Below are 18,167 nucleotides of genomic sequence, written 5' to 3'. Positions count from 1 at the left end.
ATTATAAATGCACTGAAATAAAAATGCATGTCTTTGTAAAACGATGCCAACAGTATGTCTGCTTAAAACTCCAAACTCACGATGCATTAACATTCTCTCTAGTGGTTTGACTTTTGCTGCTAGTGCTCACATTTCCTCTCTTTCTAGTGGTTTCACTTCCATTGCTTATGTTTACTAAACTGGTGTGTGAGTGGGAAGCCTGTGGTCTCTTGATATACTGGGCCACAACTCCCACCTTCCCTAATTATTGGTTATGCTGATTGAGGCTCATAGGAGTTGGAGTCCAGCAATATCTGAAGGGCCATAGTTTCCCCGCCCCTGATGCAACTAAGCAATGGATTACCATGTGCATGAATGGTGGCATTTATGAGAACAATCACCAGGGAATGGTGGTGGCCTCACAAGGCCTCGATCCTGGCCAATTGCTGGTTAACTCAATCACCTCCAAAAAGAGACAGCTATAGCTATACCTGGAAACCCAACATTTTGTATCCCACCCCCAAACTTTGATTATTTTCTCCCAAGGAGCTGCTACGGTAAAAAAAAAAGGAAGCTGAAAGAGAAGTTGACGTGCCTAGCTCTGGCCACAACAGCAACAACTGCAACTTACCTCAGACAAAGGGGAAGACACTGAGGAAGCTATTGAGAGAAAGGGGAAAAGGAAAGCAGTTTCAGGGGAGAGCTATCAAGCGGTGACAGAGCAAGAAGTATTGGGGTCTAGAAAGAAACAACAGAGCTGGGAATGGGAGAAAGAATCAAAGAAAGAAAGCCATGGAGTTGGGGTGCAGGAGAAGATGTAAGTATGATGGGGTGGGAACAGGGTGTTTCTGAATACCAATCCCTGGGGAACACAAGTGGGAGAGTGCTACTGTGCTCATGTGCTGGTTATGGGCTACCATTTTGCATCTGGCTGGCCACTGTGTGAACAGAATAGGCTCTGCAAGGCCTACATTCTCAGCATGCCTAGCAGGTATGGTAAACTTAATGCACACAACAGAGCAGCCATTTTGAATTAAGATGGATGATACTATGCCATGTTTGTATCATGCTTGTGGTCTGATCCAGCAACCCTCTTCTTAACATCTTTACTAGGGGTTTTAAAGGTCCCTGATGGCGTTTCATCTACCCTCCTCACAAACCTTTTGAGCTACAGTATTTTTCAGTCCTTATTAACTACACAGTTAAATTTGAGCGTTTTCATTTAATTCCCTTATTGTTGTTAATGTAAAAAATGCTCGTTTAACAAATCTCGCTTTATAAATAATCATATCCTACACGGATTTTCACTCCCAATGAGCAGGTTGCAATGATAAACTAGTATTTATTCAACATACAGTATAATTTTCACATTACACTCAAATTAGATGCATATTTAAGACCTTTAATTTTAAGGAACAGCTGACGCCTGGTGCAAAAAAGGGGGGGAAACACACCGAAAAATGGGGAGGGGGCCACAGGCTGCTGAAAAACAGTTAATTCCACATGCCATATTTTCTGGGCTTTATGCAATTTTTAATTATGATGAATATTTGCATAAATGCAGGAACTTTATTAATAATTCATTTCCCACCTGAACACTGTAATGTCACTGTATTGGGAGGAAATAAATTATAATATAACACAGGTGACATGATAAGCAAGATAAACAACTGATGCTTAAAATAAGTAACTCTGATTAGAAGGGGGGAAAGGAAAATTAGAGGGGAGAAGTGTATCTTTCTATAGTTCATGCTATTTAAAGCACAAAAATTGCACAACCGGCAGCACAGTCCCATGCATATTAATCCAGAATTGATTCCCGCTATGATCAGTGGAGCTTATTCACAAGTAAAGGTGCATAAGATTGCAAGCTGAAAACAGGGTAGTTTACACTGGTGGTGGGGGAGATACAATTTAGCTATGATAAAGCATGTCCTCCTTCATGGAGAGCGCGTGTTGCGGTGGGGGCCGCCAGGACACTCCAAAGTTGGGGGGCGGGCTAATTGATCGTTGGCCACTGATGTGATTGGGGCTTCCCTTGTTGTTGGGAAGAAGTTAATGTTGCCATTTATTGATTGACAGCCAGAAATACTAACACTCCTTGCATGAGGCTAGGGCTTCCTCTTTTCACCCGTGCATCGGATTGCCCGTCCCCCCCTCCCTAGAATAGGGTTGTTCGCTTTGACCTTGCTATGCCTGTCATGGGGTCGTCTGCTTTGGAGCGGGGGCCTGGTAGGAATTTTGTCCATCTGGCTGATTGGCTGGGGCCATTTGATTTTTGCCTACTGCGTAGCAAATCGTCACAACTTGTAAGGTTCGTGGTTAGGCATTGGTTTATGGTTTGGTTGGTTGAGGGGCATGGATTGGCTGTGCCTGCCCCTCTAATGCTGCTGCTGCAAGGGATTCCGTTAAAGGAATTGGGAGCTAACTATTGCTTGTCCACTCTGTCAAGGGGGCTCGGGCCATAGCAATGAGCTCCTGGTTGCATTTGGGGTGAGGGCAGGTTCCCTGCTCCGCGTAACCCCCAAGTGTATTCCCCTATTCTGACTTTCGCATCGTGTGGAATGTCAGTCTGTCCCCCATGGTGGGGGCAGATAGTCGCAACCAATGCCTACACAACCACTCACAAATTTGTATTTTAATAAAGTTGTGGCCAAAATTATGCCAAAAATCTTAAACAAAATTTCTGTGTGATGTGTGAGTTATTGGGGTGGACCTGGGGACCTCGACATGCAACTATAAAACAATGAACAGCAATGTAGGAAAATTCAAGTAGCACAAAGCCCATAAAAGAATACAAAGTTTGGGAAAATAAAAAGATCTTTGCCAGAATGATAACAAAGTGGGTGCCAAGCAAGATGCTCTGAGGAGAATGTTTTAAAATTGTAGTTTGACCACTAAGAAGGCTCTCTCCATGGTAGCTCCCTGCCTTAACTAAGATATGGAAGGGGGCACACATAGAGATCCCTCTATTGAATTTCTTAAGAGTATGGGAGGGTATGTATGAAGACAGGCAGTCCTTCAAGTGCCCTGTTTCTAAGCTGTGATGGTCAAAAACTGTTGCTTTGAATTGTGTCCAGAAGCAGACCAGGAGCTACAGATACAGCACAGACACAATAGGACCATAGTGACTAGTTTCAGTAATCTGGCAGCCATATACTGAAGTAATTCTAGTTTCCAAACCTTTGAAGATACTCCCATTGTGTCAGAATTCTAGTCTAACCCGAAAGTTACTAGCAATATCACTCATAACTTCAGAATCCCTTTCTCCAAGTGGGATACCTTCCTGATAAGGTCCCAGATGAATACCGAGAAATCTGTGGGGAGATCTTGGCTATAGCGTCCCCAGTTGCAGTGGGCAGCATTTCGTAGGAAGACTCGGCTACTGTCTTAACTCTGATTTGAAGAGCACTTTATCTAGGAGTGTAAGCAAGTTATATTCCAAAAATTGCTTCTGTAGTTGGTCATCCTGATTTCCATGTAATAGCTCTCCAAATGCAACATGTTAGCAAGTTTCTTAAATGAATTTTTACTCGGCTCTTCATGTAATTTCACTTCTTACCTTTAAAGAAAACAAAATTCCCGTCACTGTTTTCATAAACTGCATCGATACTTGGTGGCAGCCCCCTCCAGAAGTAGGTAATCTGCATGGGGTATCCATCCATCACTCGGTTGTTTCTGACACGCCAAAACCACTGATCCTGGAAACAAACAAATGTACCTCTTATAACATTTGAAGGCACCACCGTTTCAAAGATACAGAATGTTACTTAGCCTTACCTGTGGACAACTAATTTTTAAATATATTTCTGTATTTCAGCATGTGTTTTAATTAGCACTGGCCTATTAAATGCAGTGGGTTAAACCACAGAGCCTAGGACTTGCCAATCAGAAGCTCGGTGGTTCGAATCCCCGCGACAGGGTGAGCTCCCATTATTTGGTCCCAGCTCCTGCCACCCTAGCAGTTCGAAAGCACGTCAAAGTGCAAGTAGATAAATAGGTACCACTCCGGCGGGAAGGTAAACAGCATTTCCGTGCACTGCTCTGGTTCGTTAGAAGCGGCTTAGTCATGCTGGCCACATGCTGGCCACACAGCTGTACTCTGGCTCCCTCGGCCAATAAAGCAAGATGAGCACCGCAACCCCAGTGTCAGTCACGACTGGACCTAATGGTCAGGGTCCCTTTACCTTACCTATTAAATGCAATGAAGAACTCAAGGATGCACTGGTGCACCAGTGGCAGCACTAGAATGGCTCTGCCACTGTGTCTGTACAGCCCAAATCCCACATTTCAGTAAACATCATTGCCACGGCTAAGAAGCTTTGCCCTCTATATAGACGTGTCTATATTACATAGTGTCTAATCATGGCAATCCTAGGAATAAGCCATATGCCCCCCTTCATTTTTAAAAAAGGTGGATGGTACATCAAGAGTGGCATCAGAAATACACTGTCTTCCATGCATACATTTTTGAAGGGTATTTAAACAAAATGCCTCCACTTAAGGCCCAAATTGAACCTACGGAAACACACAACGCTAAATAAGGATAGTGAGCAAAAGTATGCTGGCTGAGAGTTGTACTCCAAGAGTTGGTGAAGATTAGTCTGGGAGAAAGATGGTCTAAGAGAACACACTACAAGTTGCTGCAATATGTTAATATCCATTGCATGAATGACCATTGTTCACCTGATGTTTTCATAAAACAACCCTCATGCCAACTACGGTGTTAATGGGGAAACGGTCATAGCGTCATCAGTTGTTTCCCTCTTTTTCTCTTTCTTCAAAGTTTTTGGGAAAACAATGTATACATGTGTACAGGTATTAGAAGTTACCATGTGTATATACATATATACATACACACACATACATACATAGATCTTGTCTTTTAGTATTGTTACTCTGTCTGAGGTGAAAACAAAGAAGTCATCACTATCCTCAAGGGAAAGTCAGGTGGTTCTTCAGCATTTTTTCACTGCTTTTGAAAAACAGGTGTTTGTTAAATTGCGAAGCAGCATCAACACTAAAGCAGTTCATCTTTGTAAGTGAGAAAAGAAAAGAAAAAAAAGAACACTATTTGGTTGGTTATCTTCCAGGATTTACAGTACTACGTTAAATGCAGCTATAATTATACAACTGGAAGACAATTTTCTTCTTCTACATGGCTGTTCTTTCCTTAGTCTTTAATGGATTACTGCTATTTACCTAATGTATTTCTTCTTCCTAAATGACTTTAGCTCTTTTATTAGTGCTTTAATTTATACAAACAAAGGCAATCTTCCAGGCTCAAGTCTTCCTTGAGGCCAGCCAACTGCTCTGCCCCTTCATCCTAAACATATGGGTAAATTTCAGCAGTGCAGGAAAAAATACGTGACACATCTCCAGATGCCCTTTTTCTTATTTATTTCACAAATCCAAGATTCAGCACAAGTGCTAAGAATAATCACTAGTAAACTGACACAAATCAAACTGAAGCCCTGAAATATTGTACTGCACATGCCTTCCTCTCTGCAAAAGGTTCCTGCATTTTCCAAGACTGGTTGCTCATGGCACAAAGAAGACGGCCGCATACAAAGCCAGCCCACTGGTCCATCTAGATCAGGGATAGGAGATCCTTTTCTCTGCATTTCCTTGTGGCCAGCCTTCCACATGATGGTGATGAGAATGGACAAAGCTGGCAGTGTGGGGGATCACCTCACACTTTCTCATGCTTGTACACCCACACACACACCCGTTTGCCACTGCTCATCTGTTTCCGAATCAGCTAGGCAACAGGTGTAAGAGATCACCAGGAGCAGCTGCTTAGAACTTCCCTCCCTGTGATCTGTCCCCTCTCAGGAGACCAGAAAGCAGATTAGCAGTAGTGAAGAGTGAGCTTTTCCTCTTTGAACCAATCCAGGCACCTTGAAGTGTTGGCTCTCAACACCTTGCAATTCACCTTTCCCAACACAGGGAGCTCGTGATCATGTTTGCAATGATCCACCCATCTCTCCTTTCTGCTACTGCATGAAGTGGGAGTTCCCAATGGGAGCATTTTTGTGATCATGTATGGACTGCTGCTGAAGAGGGGCGGCACTCAGGAGATGTTGGCCGGCTGGTTCAAACAGTTGTGCAGACCAAATCTAGCCCATGGGATGTTGGTTCTCTAGTCCAATCTACACTAATTATCAGTGGCTCTCCAGGATTTCAGACCGAAGTATTTCCTGATCCAGCCTGAAGGTTACTACTCCCATGCCTCTGGGAACTTCAGAAAGTCACTGCTGTGCTATCTGCAGCAAGCACCTCAAATACTGATATATATATTTGAGGACCTTTCCCTAATATACACATTTATGTAGGCTATTTTCATTAAATATTTGCAGTTTTATGCACACTTTCTTCTAAAAAATACATTTTTGTACAGGTTTTTTTTTTTTTTTTCATCGAGGGAAAGGATACCTGCCACAATGGCTATGCTGTACCTCAAGTGTTGGAGGGAATATGCCTCTGAATATCAGTTGTTGGGAATCACAAATGGAGGAAGTGCTGTTGCATATGTGTCCTGTTTGCAGTGTTCCCATAGGCATGGTTGGCCACTGTTAGAACAGGATGCTAGACTAGACTGGCCTTCCAGAGCTACCTCCAGTTCTTATGAAGCCAAATAAGTCAGATAAACTTTATGGTGTCTGGGTGTGAAAGATGCTCTAGTTAGCGCTGAAAGTTAACAAAACTCTGTTGAGGACTTCTTTCTTGGGGGAAGATTGCTAGTATGAAAACTTGGCATAATCAGAAATCCTGAAAATCTCAAGAGAGTTTTGTTCAATTTTTATCCATTGCTAACTAAAGTATATCTCATATGTCCACATCATAAAGTTTATGTGGCTTGTTAGGCTACCCTTTTCTACTTTGAGCCACTCCGGGCTGTAAGATCTACTGCAGCACTTAAGGGGGGACAGTAAAGCAATTTTTAGGATTAATTGCTCAACTTCAAAGATGGAAAAAAAGGCAAACAGAAAAATTAAATTCTCTCTTTGGGAAACAGATCTGTAGAAATGCCTAACCAAAACACATTTCTCAAATCACAGATGTCAACCACCTAAAATTTTATTTAAGGTCAAAAGATAAGGCCAGGAAATAAAGTTAAGGGAAGGCCTGTTCAAAATGGGCATTAGGAAGTACATTTTCACTCAGACACTAACAAATGCCTAGAACAGTTTGCAGAGGAAGTTTCTGAGGTGTCATCAATCAAAGGGGGACTAGATGCTGCTCTGGGAAAAATGATGCAGTGGTAAGTCTCACAGGGCAAATTCCTTTTTGTCATCCCTAAAGATTAGGTTTGGTGCTATTCTTTCCTTTCCTCCTTTTTTCTCTCTTACACAAAGTTCATTTATATTTAATATGATGTGAAAACATGCAAGCCAGAAACAGATTGCTGTTGAAAAGGATTGATATTTATTTCTACCTCCATTAGACCACAATTTTCTTCCATAGCCTTCTGATCTTTAACTCAAGAAGCAAGGCAGTTCACAATACTCAGTTGAATTTCACATTCATAAAAGAGATGTTGAAAATGCTGTTTTCTCTCTACTGAAAGATTGATGTCTTCAGTTTATATATGAACAGTTGAGATTTTTTGAAGGAAGCAGTGCTTTATTACAGAGAGTTTTTACACCCCATCCTCACTACAGATCAGAGGACAGGGCAACTTACAACACAGCATACAATATGAACAATAAGATGACATATAAAGTGAAATGAAATAACGCATCCATTATAAAAACAACAACAATAAGCCTCAACTGCAATTAATATTAACATATGCATGAGGTAGCTTTAAAAAAAAAAAATACCCAGTAGTCAAAGAAGGAAGTGGGGAAAGGGAGCAACGGATGAGAATATGACAGAGTGTATGGCTGGAGAATATCAGTAACATTCTCTTTGTGAATGAAGGTGTAGATACAAAATCAGATAACAAGGAATTGTAGAAAAATCAAAGTATGAGCTTTGCTTTTACATGAAAGCCCATATATCAGGACTGCACAACTTTATGAAGTAGTTAATTATGTTAAATAGTTCCCAAACAGAGAAATAACTAAGATCACTAAAACAAGTTGTTGTTTTTTAATAGAAAAGTAATAAACCAAACAAATTACTGGCAGCACAACCAAAAAATACAACTTAAATCAGAGCTTAGGTTTGTATCTCTGTTTGCATGTGAAAGGGCTCTAGCATTAGTGGATGCTAATGCAACACCAGAATCCAATGCAATAGCTCACTGCACAACAGACTGCACTATCCATTGTGCAATGAAGTTACCAGCAACCTGCTTACGAATTCTCTCGTGCAATGGTATTCCATAGGCAAAAGACATTTTACCAGCAGAACAATGATAGTATAAGCGATTTTTTTGGGGGGGAGGGGTGTTGCAAAGTGCACATGATCACATTACTGTAAATGACTTTAACCATGGATACAACCCACAGTTACAGCACTAAAACATTATACCATGCTCTTCTGAGGTGAAAACCTACCACACCACTTCTGTCAATCTATGTGGATGACATAGTTCTCCACATATTTCCCTAAAGCTTTGAAGTTTATGGACGCGGGCCAAACTTCCTTACCCGGCTCCAATTTGACAACATGAAATAACATACTCGAGGGATGCTAGAAGCTGACATGTCAAAAAGAATACTATCACAAAGTGCTGCCCCTCCTTGCCCCCTATTCAAGCATCTGAAGGCGCTCAACAGTCACGCTGACAGCTCTGGTGTTTTGTAAAACCCATCAACCTACACGTTACCTGTCGTGAAGGTACCTATCTATCTTTCTGACATCCGCCCTTTCTGAATATAAGCCTCAGTGCAGTAGAAAATCATAGAGCTGGTACATTCCAGTAAACACTAAGAACCTGAATCCAATTTTATCATGCTATGTATTTCTCTTTTTTTAATCACCACTGACAAAAGATTCGTTGAAATACAGTGGCAGCACAACACTGAAAGCCTCTAATTTTCTGTTCAAGGTACTGCATATGCATCAGCAAGAGAGCTGTGGCACAGACTTCACGCTAATATATTGCTTCAAGAACCAGGTCTTTCAAGAATAAAAACAGAGGGCAATTTTGCACAGCAGTTATTTCTTGATGTGTGTGTAAAGTATTTATTTTATTTTGACAATATCTACTTTAGAAGTGAGGCAGAAGAAGGAGTTATATTTAATCTATGCTTTTTGACCTTAAACAGTGAAGGCTGTGCCAAAATAGAGAACAATTTAATGCTCCAAAACATCTTTATTTTTCCCTCTGCTTCCTTATGGAGAACGAAGGAAAAGCCTGCATGTCCACTCAGAGGACTGAAGGCCAAATGTGATGAGATAAAGCCCACAAAGAGGACAGTGTGCATATCTTTAAAGGATTTTAGTGGCAGCTGTACTGAGGGGAATTCAATATGGGACTTTACCACTATGGGGAAGGGGATTTCCCTTCCCCCTCAGTAATTTGTCCAATGAAAAAAATCATTCCTCCAACTGCTATATTCCCTGGGCCGGTTGGGATGTGTAGAGAGAAATGTACATATGGAATCTGTAACAGTATATGGACACGTCTCTCCAAATAGCAGCTGGGGGAGGTGGGCGGATGCCAACCAGAATTTTCATTGGGTAAATGTCATGGTGGAAAAGGTTAATTCTCCTACTGAAGCACTGTATTCCCAATCTGCCTCCTTTGAAGGCAGATTCATGGATCTTATTCACAGATCATCTGTTGTTTGGCCCCAAATATAGATTTTGCATAGAGAACTATGTTCTGTGAAATAAGCAGTTGAGTACATCTTGAGAAAAGATTCAGAACCCGCAAACTGTGATTTAAACAACATTTTGTGGATATTACCTCAAGTTCAGGTGAGCCTCCATTGCAGCTTAATCCAAATTCAAACTGAATAAATTTGGAAACCTTAACAGTAATTCCTTGATCTCAGTCATGCTCCATACCTTTCATGGTACTGACTTTATTTAGATATTATGCTAATAAATATATGCACTATATAGACTTTTTGTATAACCTTCTAGTAATTTATGCAAACGTGCAGTGCTTTCTTTCATAACCTCTAACAGGCCTCCTGACAATTTCTGGTTTTATTTCAGTGTCATGGCTAGGTTCCAGTGCAGGGAATTCCATTCTGTCTATTAACTCCCCGTGACCACTGCAAATCAATACAATGTTCTTTATGTCCATAAAGGCTTGCTGCTCTACTGGTTTTGTGTTTATTGAATGCTCATTTAATATACCAACACATTTGCCCACAAAATACAAAATACAAGATCAGTGGCACCTTGGGTACTGCTTTTGTGCAATAGGTACTATATTTGAGGGAGACAGAAAATATTGCTTTGGTTCAATGCTCCCATTCCAAAAGAACTTATGCAGCACAAATTGTGCCACAAATTATATATTTGGCATTCTATGGACTGCATAATACAGGGAAGTTGCAATATGGGCAAAAGGCGACAGGAAGCCACATTCAGTTAAGCACTCTCTGTAGTTTATGGGCATAAAAAGCACACTTTACAACTTGTTTGTTAGTATTTCATTTTCTTTTACTGTGAAAAAGCTTCTCACTAAACATAAAATATCATAGAATTGTAGAGTTGGAGGGGACCTGAGGCTCATCTACAGTAGTCCAAGCCCCTACAATGAGAGCCAGTGTGGTGTAGTGGTTAAGAGCGGTGGACTCCTAATCTGGTGAATCGGGTTTGCGTCTCCGCTCCTCCACATGCAGCTGCTGGGTGACCTTGGGCCAGTCACACTTCTCTGAAGTCTCTCAGCCCCACTCACCTCACAGAGTGTTTGTTGTGGGGGAGGAAGGGAAAGGAGAATGTTAGCCGCTTTGAGACTCCTTTGGGTAGTGATAAAGCGGGATATCAAATCCAAACTACTCTTCTTCTTCTTCTTCTTCTTCTTCTTCTTCTACAATGCAAGAATCTCAACTAATGCACCCATGACAGCCCAACCTCTGCTTAAAAACCTCTGATGGCCATCTGACCTCTGTTTAAAAACCTCCATTGAAGTAGAGAATACCACCTCCCAAGGGAGTCCATTCCACTGTCGAGCAGCTCTTACTGTCAGAAAGTTATTCCTGATATTTAGTTAGAACCTCCTATCTTGTAACTTGTACTTCATTTGTGTCCTAGACTCGGGAGCAGGAGAAAACAAGCTTGCTTCATCTTCCATGTCATGCCCTTTCAGCATTTGAAGTTGGCTCTCATATCTCTTCTCAGTCTCCTCTTCTCCAGGCTAAACATACCCAACTCCCTTAAAATGCTTCCATTTCCCCCTTGTTACCATCGCAATAAAAAAATCAAGAAATAGCAGAAGATACATGACGCTAAACATGATAAATATTTAACAGCAGCTGTACACCTTTTCTTGAAAACTTTAGGTCAATCAGAAAATTATAAGGTTTGTAAATAGTCCAAAAACACATTCTTCTTTTTTGTTTCTCAGGCTATATAGTTCTTGTATCTCCATATTGTTGAAAGTATCTAGCTTCCTCACTGTGGCTATTACTCTTATTCCCTTGTTAATGTTCTTGTAATGTCTCCGCATTCTTTTCTAATTTCACTCACTTCTGCCTTATATGGGCTTTCCAAACTAATCTGTAGCCCCCAAATCCCCATTTCATCAGACTTTGTAACAGCAATTTGGAAAATCTTCCATAGTGTAGAAATTTCTCTTCCAGGTTCTTATAGTCTGAGGACTCAATACTTCATTTATCCCAAAAGAAAAATTAATGTCCTTAAAATCTGCTACAGCTTTCCACCAAGCACTGAATTGATGTCCTTTGTTGGATTCCTATTAACATTTGTGAACCTTTTTCTCTTACACTCTGGAGAAAAGTGTGTAATGACTCTGCCTAATATTTATAATGATTAAAATACAGATTAATGTTGATACACTTTGGTCCAGTTTGGATGTTACATTCCTGGTTTAAAGAGTTATAGTTTGTTAAGTAGAGTATAAGTGTTGAATCCAGGTGCTTTCCTCTCCCTTTTGCCAGTGGATCGATCCTGGTTTGTTCCCATTAAATCCATTCAGGCATCATGCTAAAACAGAATTTAGTTTGATGTGACTAAGTCTGGGTGATCCTTGGGCTTGCATGTTCCCTGCTCATTTCTTCTAGTGCAGTTGTTTGGAAGCATTTATTATTTAACAAAAATTATATACTATTTACTAGAACAAACCTCTTCATGGATCACTGCCTTGCCATGGCGAAGGGGCATGAATAACTCAGAGAAGCTATGAGCTATGCCATGCAGGGCCAAGATGGACAGGTCAAAGTGGAGAGTTTTGACCAAACGTGATCCACCTGGAGCAGGAACCAGAAAGCCACTCCAGTATCCCTGCCAAGCATCTTAAAAAGCAGAGACATCACCTTGCCAACAAAGGTCCGTATAGTTGAAGCCATGGTTTTCCCAGTAGTGATATATGGAAGTGAGAGCTGGACCATAAAGAAGGCTGATCACCAAAGAATTGATGCTTTTGAATTATGGTGCTGGAGGAGACTCTTGAGAGTCCCATGGACTGCAAGAAGGTCAAACCTCTCCATTCATAAGGAAATCAGCCCTGAGTGCTCACTGGAAGGACAGATCGTGAAGCTGAGGCTCCAATACTTTGGCCACCTCATGAGAAGAGAAGACTCCCTGGAAAAGACCCTGATGCTGGGAAAGATTGAGGGCACAAGGAGAAGAGGATGAGAGAGGACAAGATGGTTTGACAGTGTTCTCGAAGCTACCAGCAGGAGTTTGACCAAACTGTGGGAGGCAGTGGAAGACAGGAGTGCCTGGCATGCTTTGGTCCATGGGGTCACGAAGAGTCAGACACAACTAAATGACAACAACAAGAAGAACAAAGGACCACTATGAAGTTTACAATAACTACCTAAAACATTCATTTAAAATACCAAATACAAAACAAACACAAAAAACAAGTTCCATAAAAGTATAGATTTTAAAATGCTAATTTTAAAACACATACTTATTAAATGCATGTGTCAAAATTACAGCCCAGGTAGGCTTGCTGGAACAATAAAAAAGTTTTTAGCAGACACCAAAAACAATGCAGTTAAGGAACTAGCCTAATATAAATGGAAGAGGAATTCTAAAGTGTAGGCGATGCCACACTAAAATATGGATTCTTTGCAAGTGTGGAATGATAATTATGTGGAACTTGTAAAAGGGCCAGTCCCACAGATCTAAGCAGTTGAGAAGGTTTATTAAGTTAATTAAGCCAGAAGCATTATCTCCGAAGAGCCCCTTTGAGTGTTTCCCCCCCGATTGCATGTAAGTGACCCCTAGGCCTGCTCCACATGGACGTTTTGAAGAGCCATTATAATGTCTGCTGGTCTATCATGCAAGCAGGATGACAAATAAAAGACAGGTGCTAAAATGCAATCTTCAAAAACATAAACAAAAGCTTTATTCGCACCAGTATTTCAATCAAACATTTAACAGCATTTAATTAAATAAATATGCAGGTCAAAGAATCAATCTTGCACTGAATGCGGGAAACCAGACTTATTTTGACATTTAACCACCTTGTACTACATTTCTCACATTTGTCAAAAGACAGCAGCAATGGTAGCATCTGTGCTAGCTACCAAGTTCTAGGACAAACACTTTCCTAAACAACAGTAATTTAAAGTAAGTTTTATCTTGGAAAGCCGCGCTCAGGGGCAGTACCTCTTTCAGCAGGACCTCTTTTCAGTAGACCTCTTTCCTTTTTGTTTTTGTTGTGGGTTTTTAAAATTCATTTTTCTGTCTGAGCTTGATGGGAGTGAAAAGAAATTAAATGACTTCCCTAAGGCCAGAAAGAATTCAGCAGCTCAGTGTATATTACAACCATCACTGCCTCCACTCCAGTGTCCTTTATTCCCACCAATAGACTCTGCAACTCTTACATATTCAGCCAAATGCCACATTTTATTAGTTTGAACTGAATACCTGCTTAGAACAACCACGCTTCTGTATGATTTGCAAATTAGGCCACGTAAGATCAGGAGAATTGAAAAACAAGGGGTATTCCCTTTTCTGTACACAGAAAAGATGTCTCTTAGCAAAATCAGTTACGTTTTGGCTGACATATCATAACTGATTCCAAATACTAACTTGTCAGCATGTTTAGTCTCTTTGTCCACACCTTTCATAGGCAACCAGGAAACCTACCGATTATCTCCCCCTTTCTTATAAAGCAGTACCTTAGAATCTTTGTATTTTGCTTTTGCTACAGTGGAATAAAAAGCAGCCTGTGTCATAAAGCTATAGCAACCTAGGCTTCGTAAGTGGGTCAGAGCTGGGTGGTTTTCCTGCCCGCAAGAATAATCATCACTCTGAACACTTCTTTTCAGAAAAGTCATGTGCAGAGCCGTGCCACCTTTGCTTTAATAGTAGAAGCCAAAAGGCTCCGAAGGCTGAAGACGCATGAGATAACATCACAGTAATCTAAGACTGTGTTCCGTAGATGCCCTTCCAAGTCTACCTTCAAACCTGATGATGTACCAGCAAACAAATGCTAGCTGAAGCCCTTCGGTTTTGCCCTTTTCTGCTGGACTTGTCATTTGCCACCTCTGCTGCTCCCTCCACCCAACTATCACCTTCTAACCTCTGATAAGAGAAGTTTCTGGCAACTGGCTGGCAGGGTCTTGTTAGCATACCTCAGTTGGAGGTAGAAGAGGAGTCAGTAATAGGTGAAGGGGACAGCAGTAGCAAACTATGGAGCCAGCAGGGAGCTGAAGGATTGAAGGAGTGTCTTCAAGTTGTTGGGCTATTTGACAAGTCAGGTATTATTATTATTATTATTATTATTATTATTATTATTATTATTATTATTATTATCAGACCTCAGTCCAAAGATCACAGAATGGTTTTAAAAACACAAAAATGCATACCACAATAACAAACAAAAACAATACCCCAATAATAATAATAATAATAATAATAATAATAATAATAATATATTTATACCCTGCCCTTCCTGGTTCAAAAACCAGGCTCAGGGCGGCTAACAACAAATTTTAAACACTTAATTGTAAAAGCAGCATAAAATACAGTATAAAAACATGAATAACAAAATTCAAATTTCAGAAATCAATTTAGGGGAAATCCATCTAATAAACATTAGATAATCACCAGGGCTAGCTAGCTGAATTAGTCAGTTCAGAAAGCTATAGGTTGTTTAATTGGTCAAAGGCCTGCGAGGAATGTTTTTGCCTGGCACATATAGATATATAATGAGGGAGTCAGGTGAGCATCCCTGGAAGAGAGCATTATACAAGCTGGGGGTCACTGCAGAATGAAGCGAGCTAGAAGTTAAGTCTGAGCTAAACCAAACCCCTGACTTGGCAATCTTCTTTGTAAATCACCCAGGGCGAAGGCCTGTTTTCATGGCCTGCAAACATAGCAAACACTTTGTCTCATATTACATAGGAGGAGAAGGGGGTAGCATGCTCTTTTTGATGCCCCAGTTATCTGGGCAATAGCAGTGACCATTCAGAGTGATGGGCACCCAGAATTCAGACAATGTGCTGTGCTCTGAATTGGCCATGTTTGTTTTCAAAGTGCTAAATCTAATAGACTATTTGACATAATTACATTCATAATGTGATTCTTGATGCAAACAGATATTTTTTTTAAAAAAGTAAGCTTGCGAGGGGTCTTCCAAAGATGGAGAGGGGACTCCAAAAATGTATTTGTGATGCCAAAATTTTCTTCTGTGAACAATCAGGACAGTTTTATTCAGAGCACCTCTGCAGAACTCCATCTAAATTATCTTTATTGCATCTGTCTTGTTAAAAGCCAATATAAATAATGGTGGCTGCACTGATTCCCAGCCTGGTTGCTGGCACTGGTATAATCCCACAAACACTCCAATCTGATGTGAGTTGGGGGCATCAGACTGTATTATTTGGCTATAAAATAGAGGGGGGGGCATATAAAAGGAAATAATATTGAAGATTAAGTCAAGGACTCTCTTTTGTATTCAGAATCAGGCTCCAAAATGCCAACTCTACTAGCTACAGCTTTAGTGGGTCTTTGAAATTCCTATTGCTTGGTTTTTATAGGAACCTGAGTAAAGAACATTAGCTCTGTTGCTGCAATCTCACAAAGCCAATTGGATCTTTAAAGCAGTGAAATGGTCGAAGTCATTTCGAAGTAAATAGGGTGTAAATGTAAGTGATTCAAGAACTGGACAGCAACGGGGAACGCACACATTACATCATTCATTTGATAACTGCAGGTACAGCTTTTCTACAGTCGTCATGGACCACTGCCTCTTAGTACATTAGAAGCATGACCCAACACAACAGGAGTCAAGCTGAGAGGGGATAAAGACCATTCTGCACCTGTTTTCATTCAATACAAGTCCATTTAGGGGATCAGCTGCACTATTTCAGCAGGTCCAATTCCTACTCTGCAGACACATCATTCCGTGCAGACTAAACAACTCTCATAGCTGACACCATGAACAGGCTACCTCCTCCTGAAGCACCCTTTCCCATCCTTGAGTCCCCAGATGTTGTTGCGTTACAACTCCCATCATCCCTAGAAGCAGGGCCAGTGGTCAGGGATGATGGGAGTTGTAGTCCAACTACACCTGGAGACCCAAGGATGAGAAAGGCTGTCCTAAAGTGTCCTGGAGAATGAAGTCTCTGCCTTTTTCTAGGGTGCTTTCTGTGGTCCAGATTGCATGCTGCATCCCAAGCCAGGAGCATGGGGTGCTGCCCCTTGAGGCTGGGACTACACATTACAACCAAGCTGTGGCCCGCAGCAAAACCGGTTGTCCCAGTCTCTTTCTCCTCTCCCTCGTGTAACATTCAGGACGTAGCATCATCATGTTTTGAAATCCCCTTCCAGTTTCTGGGGGAAGGAAATGCACAACGCGATGACATTATATCTCACCTTTCCTCTACTAAGCTCATAGGGGAGAGGGGAAAGAAGATGAGAGAAAGTGCCGGAACTGTGGCTTAGTGCCAGCAGACGAATTACATAGGTGGTGATCTTGCCTGAGTATTCAGACCTTTCAGATTCAAATTAAAAGGGACATCTAGAGGGTGACTGGCTATGCATTAACATTGGAACAAAAAAACAACGCTGTTGGAATTTAACTAAAGTTAAAGATTTAAATATATCCAAAGTATGTCATATAACATTTAACAGTTAGATGCAGCAACTGAACTAGTCATAGCCCTCAAACAGGGACGTCCCAAGAATACCAAGACCATAACTACAAAGACGACTGTGGTTTTGCAGTTATCATAATGATTGAAATTGCCTGACTGAGATGGAATGCAACAGAAACCAAAGCTCTGTGACTTGAGTGATGTCTTTGTTGAATTTTGGAAAGGTGTGCACAATTTTGATATCAGTACTAGCACCTGCTTTTCTAATTTGATCATTTATACTCTTGACCCACATATTTTTATATATTTGTGATTTGTAATCATTAATATTGTTTAAGGATGAATAAACTAAAGCAAAGAAACCCTGAAACTTTCTCTCTTTTCAGCACAAAGTGGCATGTCCTATTATTTCTTCCCCCTTCTACCTGTTGTACCTACTTTTTCCCATCTCTTGCCACTTTACAGACCCAGCTTTTTCCTTTCCTTTTTATTTCCACAGATAAGAAGCCTTTCATGTTCATCATTCCATTTTATTTCTCTCCTAAACCACTGGACCCCACTCTCTCTTATTTCCCACCAACAATCTAATCTTGGGTTCCCTGTTTCTAAATTTGTGTCCTGCAAGTTTGTTGGAGCCCTAGTATGAAAAACTCAGCACATTAAAGAACTGAATTTTTAAGTCTTGGATTTAGAAACTCAGGCCATCTAAAAATATCTATTTTCATCCAAATGAAACAAAATTGCAATTCAGTAGCACCAATCTATTAAAAATGCTTGTGTACTTCTATTTTTCTAAGAATATATATTCAATATAGTTACATACTTGAGGATTAGTCATGCTGCGAATATAGATATGGAAACTAAATAGGAACTATCACGCAATCATACAATCAGACACCTGCTATGCTTCCAGTTAATCAGTGTTATTTTTGCAATACTTTCAATATGAAATCATTATTCATTTTTTCTACATAGCTGGTCAGTATATCATCATCATCATTAACTACAACAACAGCTTTTACAGACTTTAAAAAAATG

At 40.6% G+C, this 18,167-nt stretch overlaps 1 protein-coding gene across 3 annotated transcripts in view; it reads right to left on the bottom strand.

Moving 5' to 3' along the window:
• The window catches only part of MMP16 (matrix metallopeptidase 16), a 174,459-nt gene that overhangs the window by 36,590 nt on the left and 119,702 nt on the right, over positions 1–18,167 (bottom strand). For all 3 annotated transcript variants that reach the window (XM_083451122.1, XM_083451123.1, XM_083451124.1), the window contains one exon: positions 3,542–3,680. In XM_083451122.1, coding sequence (XP_083307248.1) covers positions 3,542–3,680 — 139 coding nt within the window. The remainder of the gene's footprint in view (positions 1–3,541; positions 3,681–18,167) is intronic.

This window comes from Podarcis tiliguerta, assembly GCF_965153285.1.
Source record: "Podarcis tiliguerta genome assembly, chromosome: 7".
NCBI lineage: Eukaryota > Metazoa > Chordata > Lepidosauria > Squamata > Lacertidae > Podarcis > Podarcis tiliguerta.
Note: the sequence above shows the minus strand (reverse complement) of the source record. Positions and strands in the feature narration are given on the sequence as shown.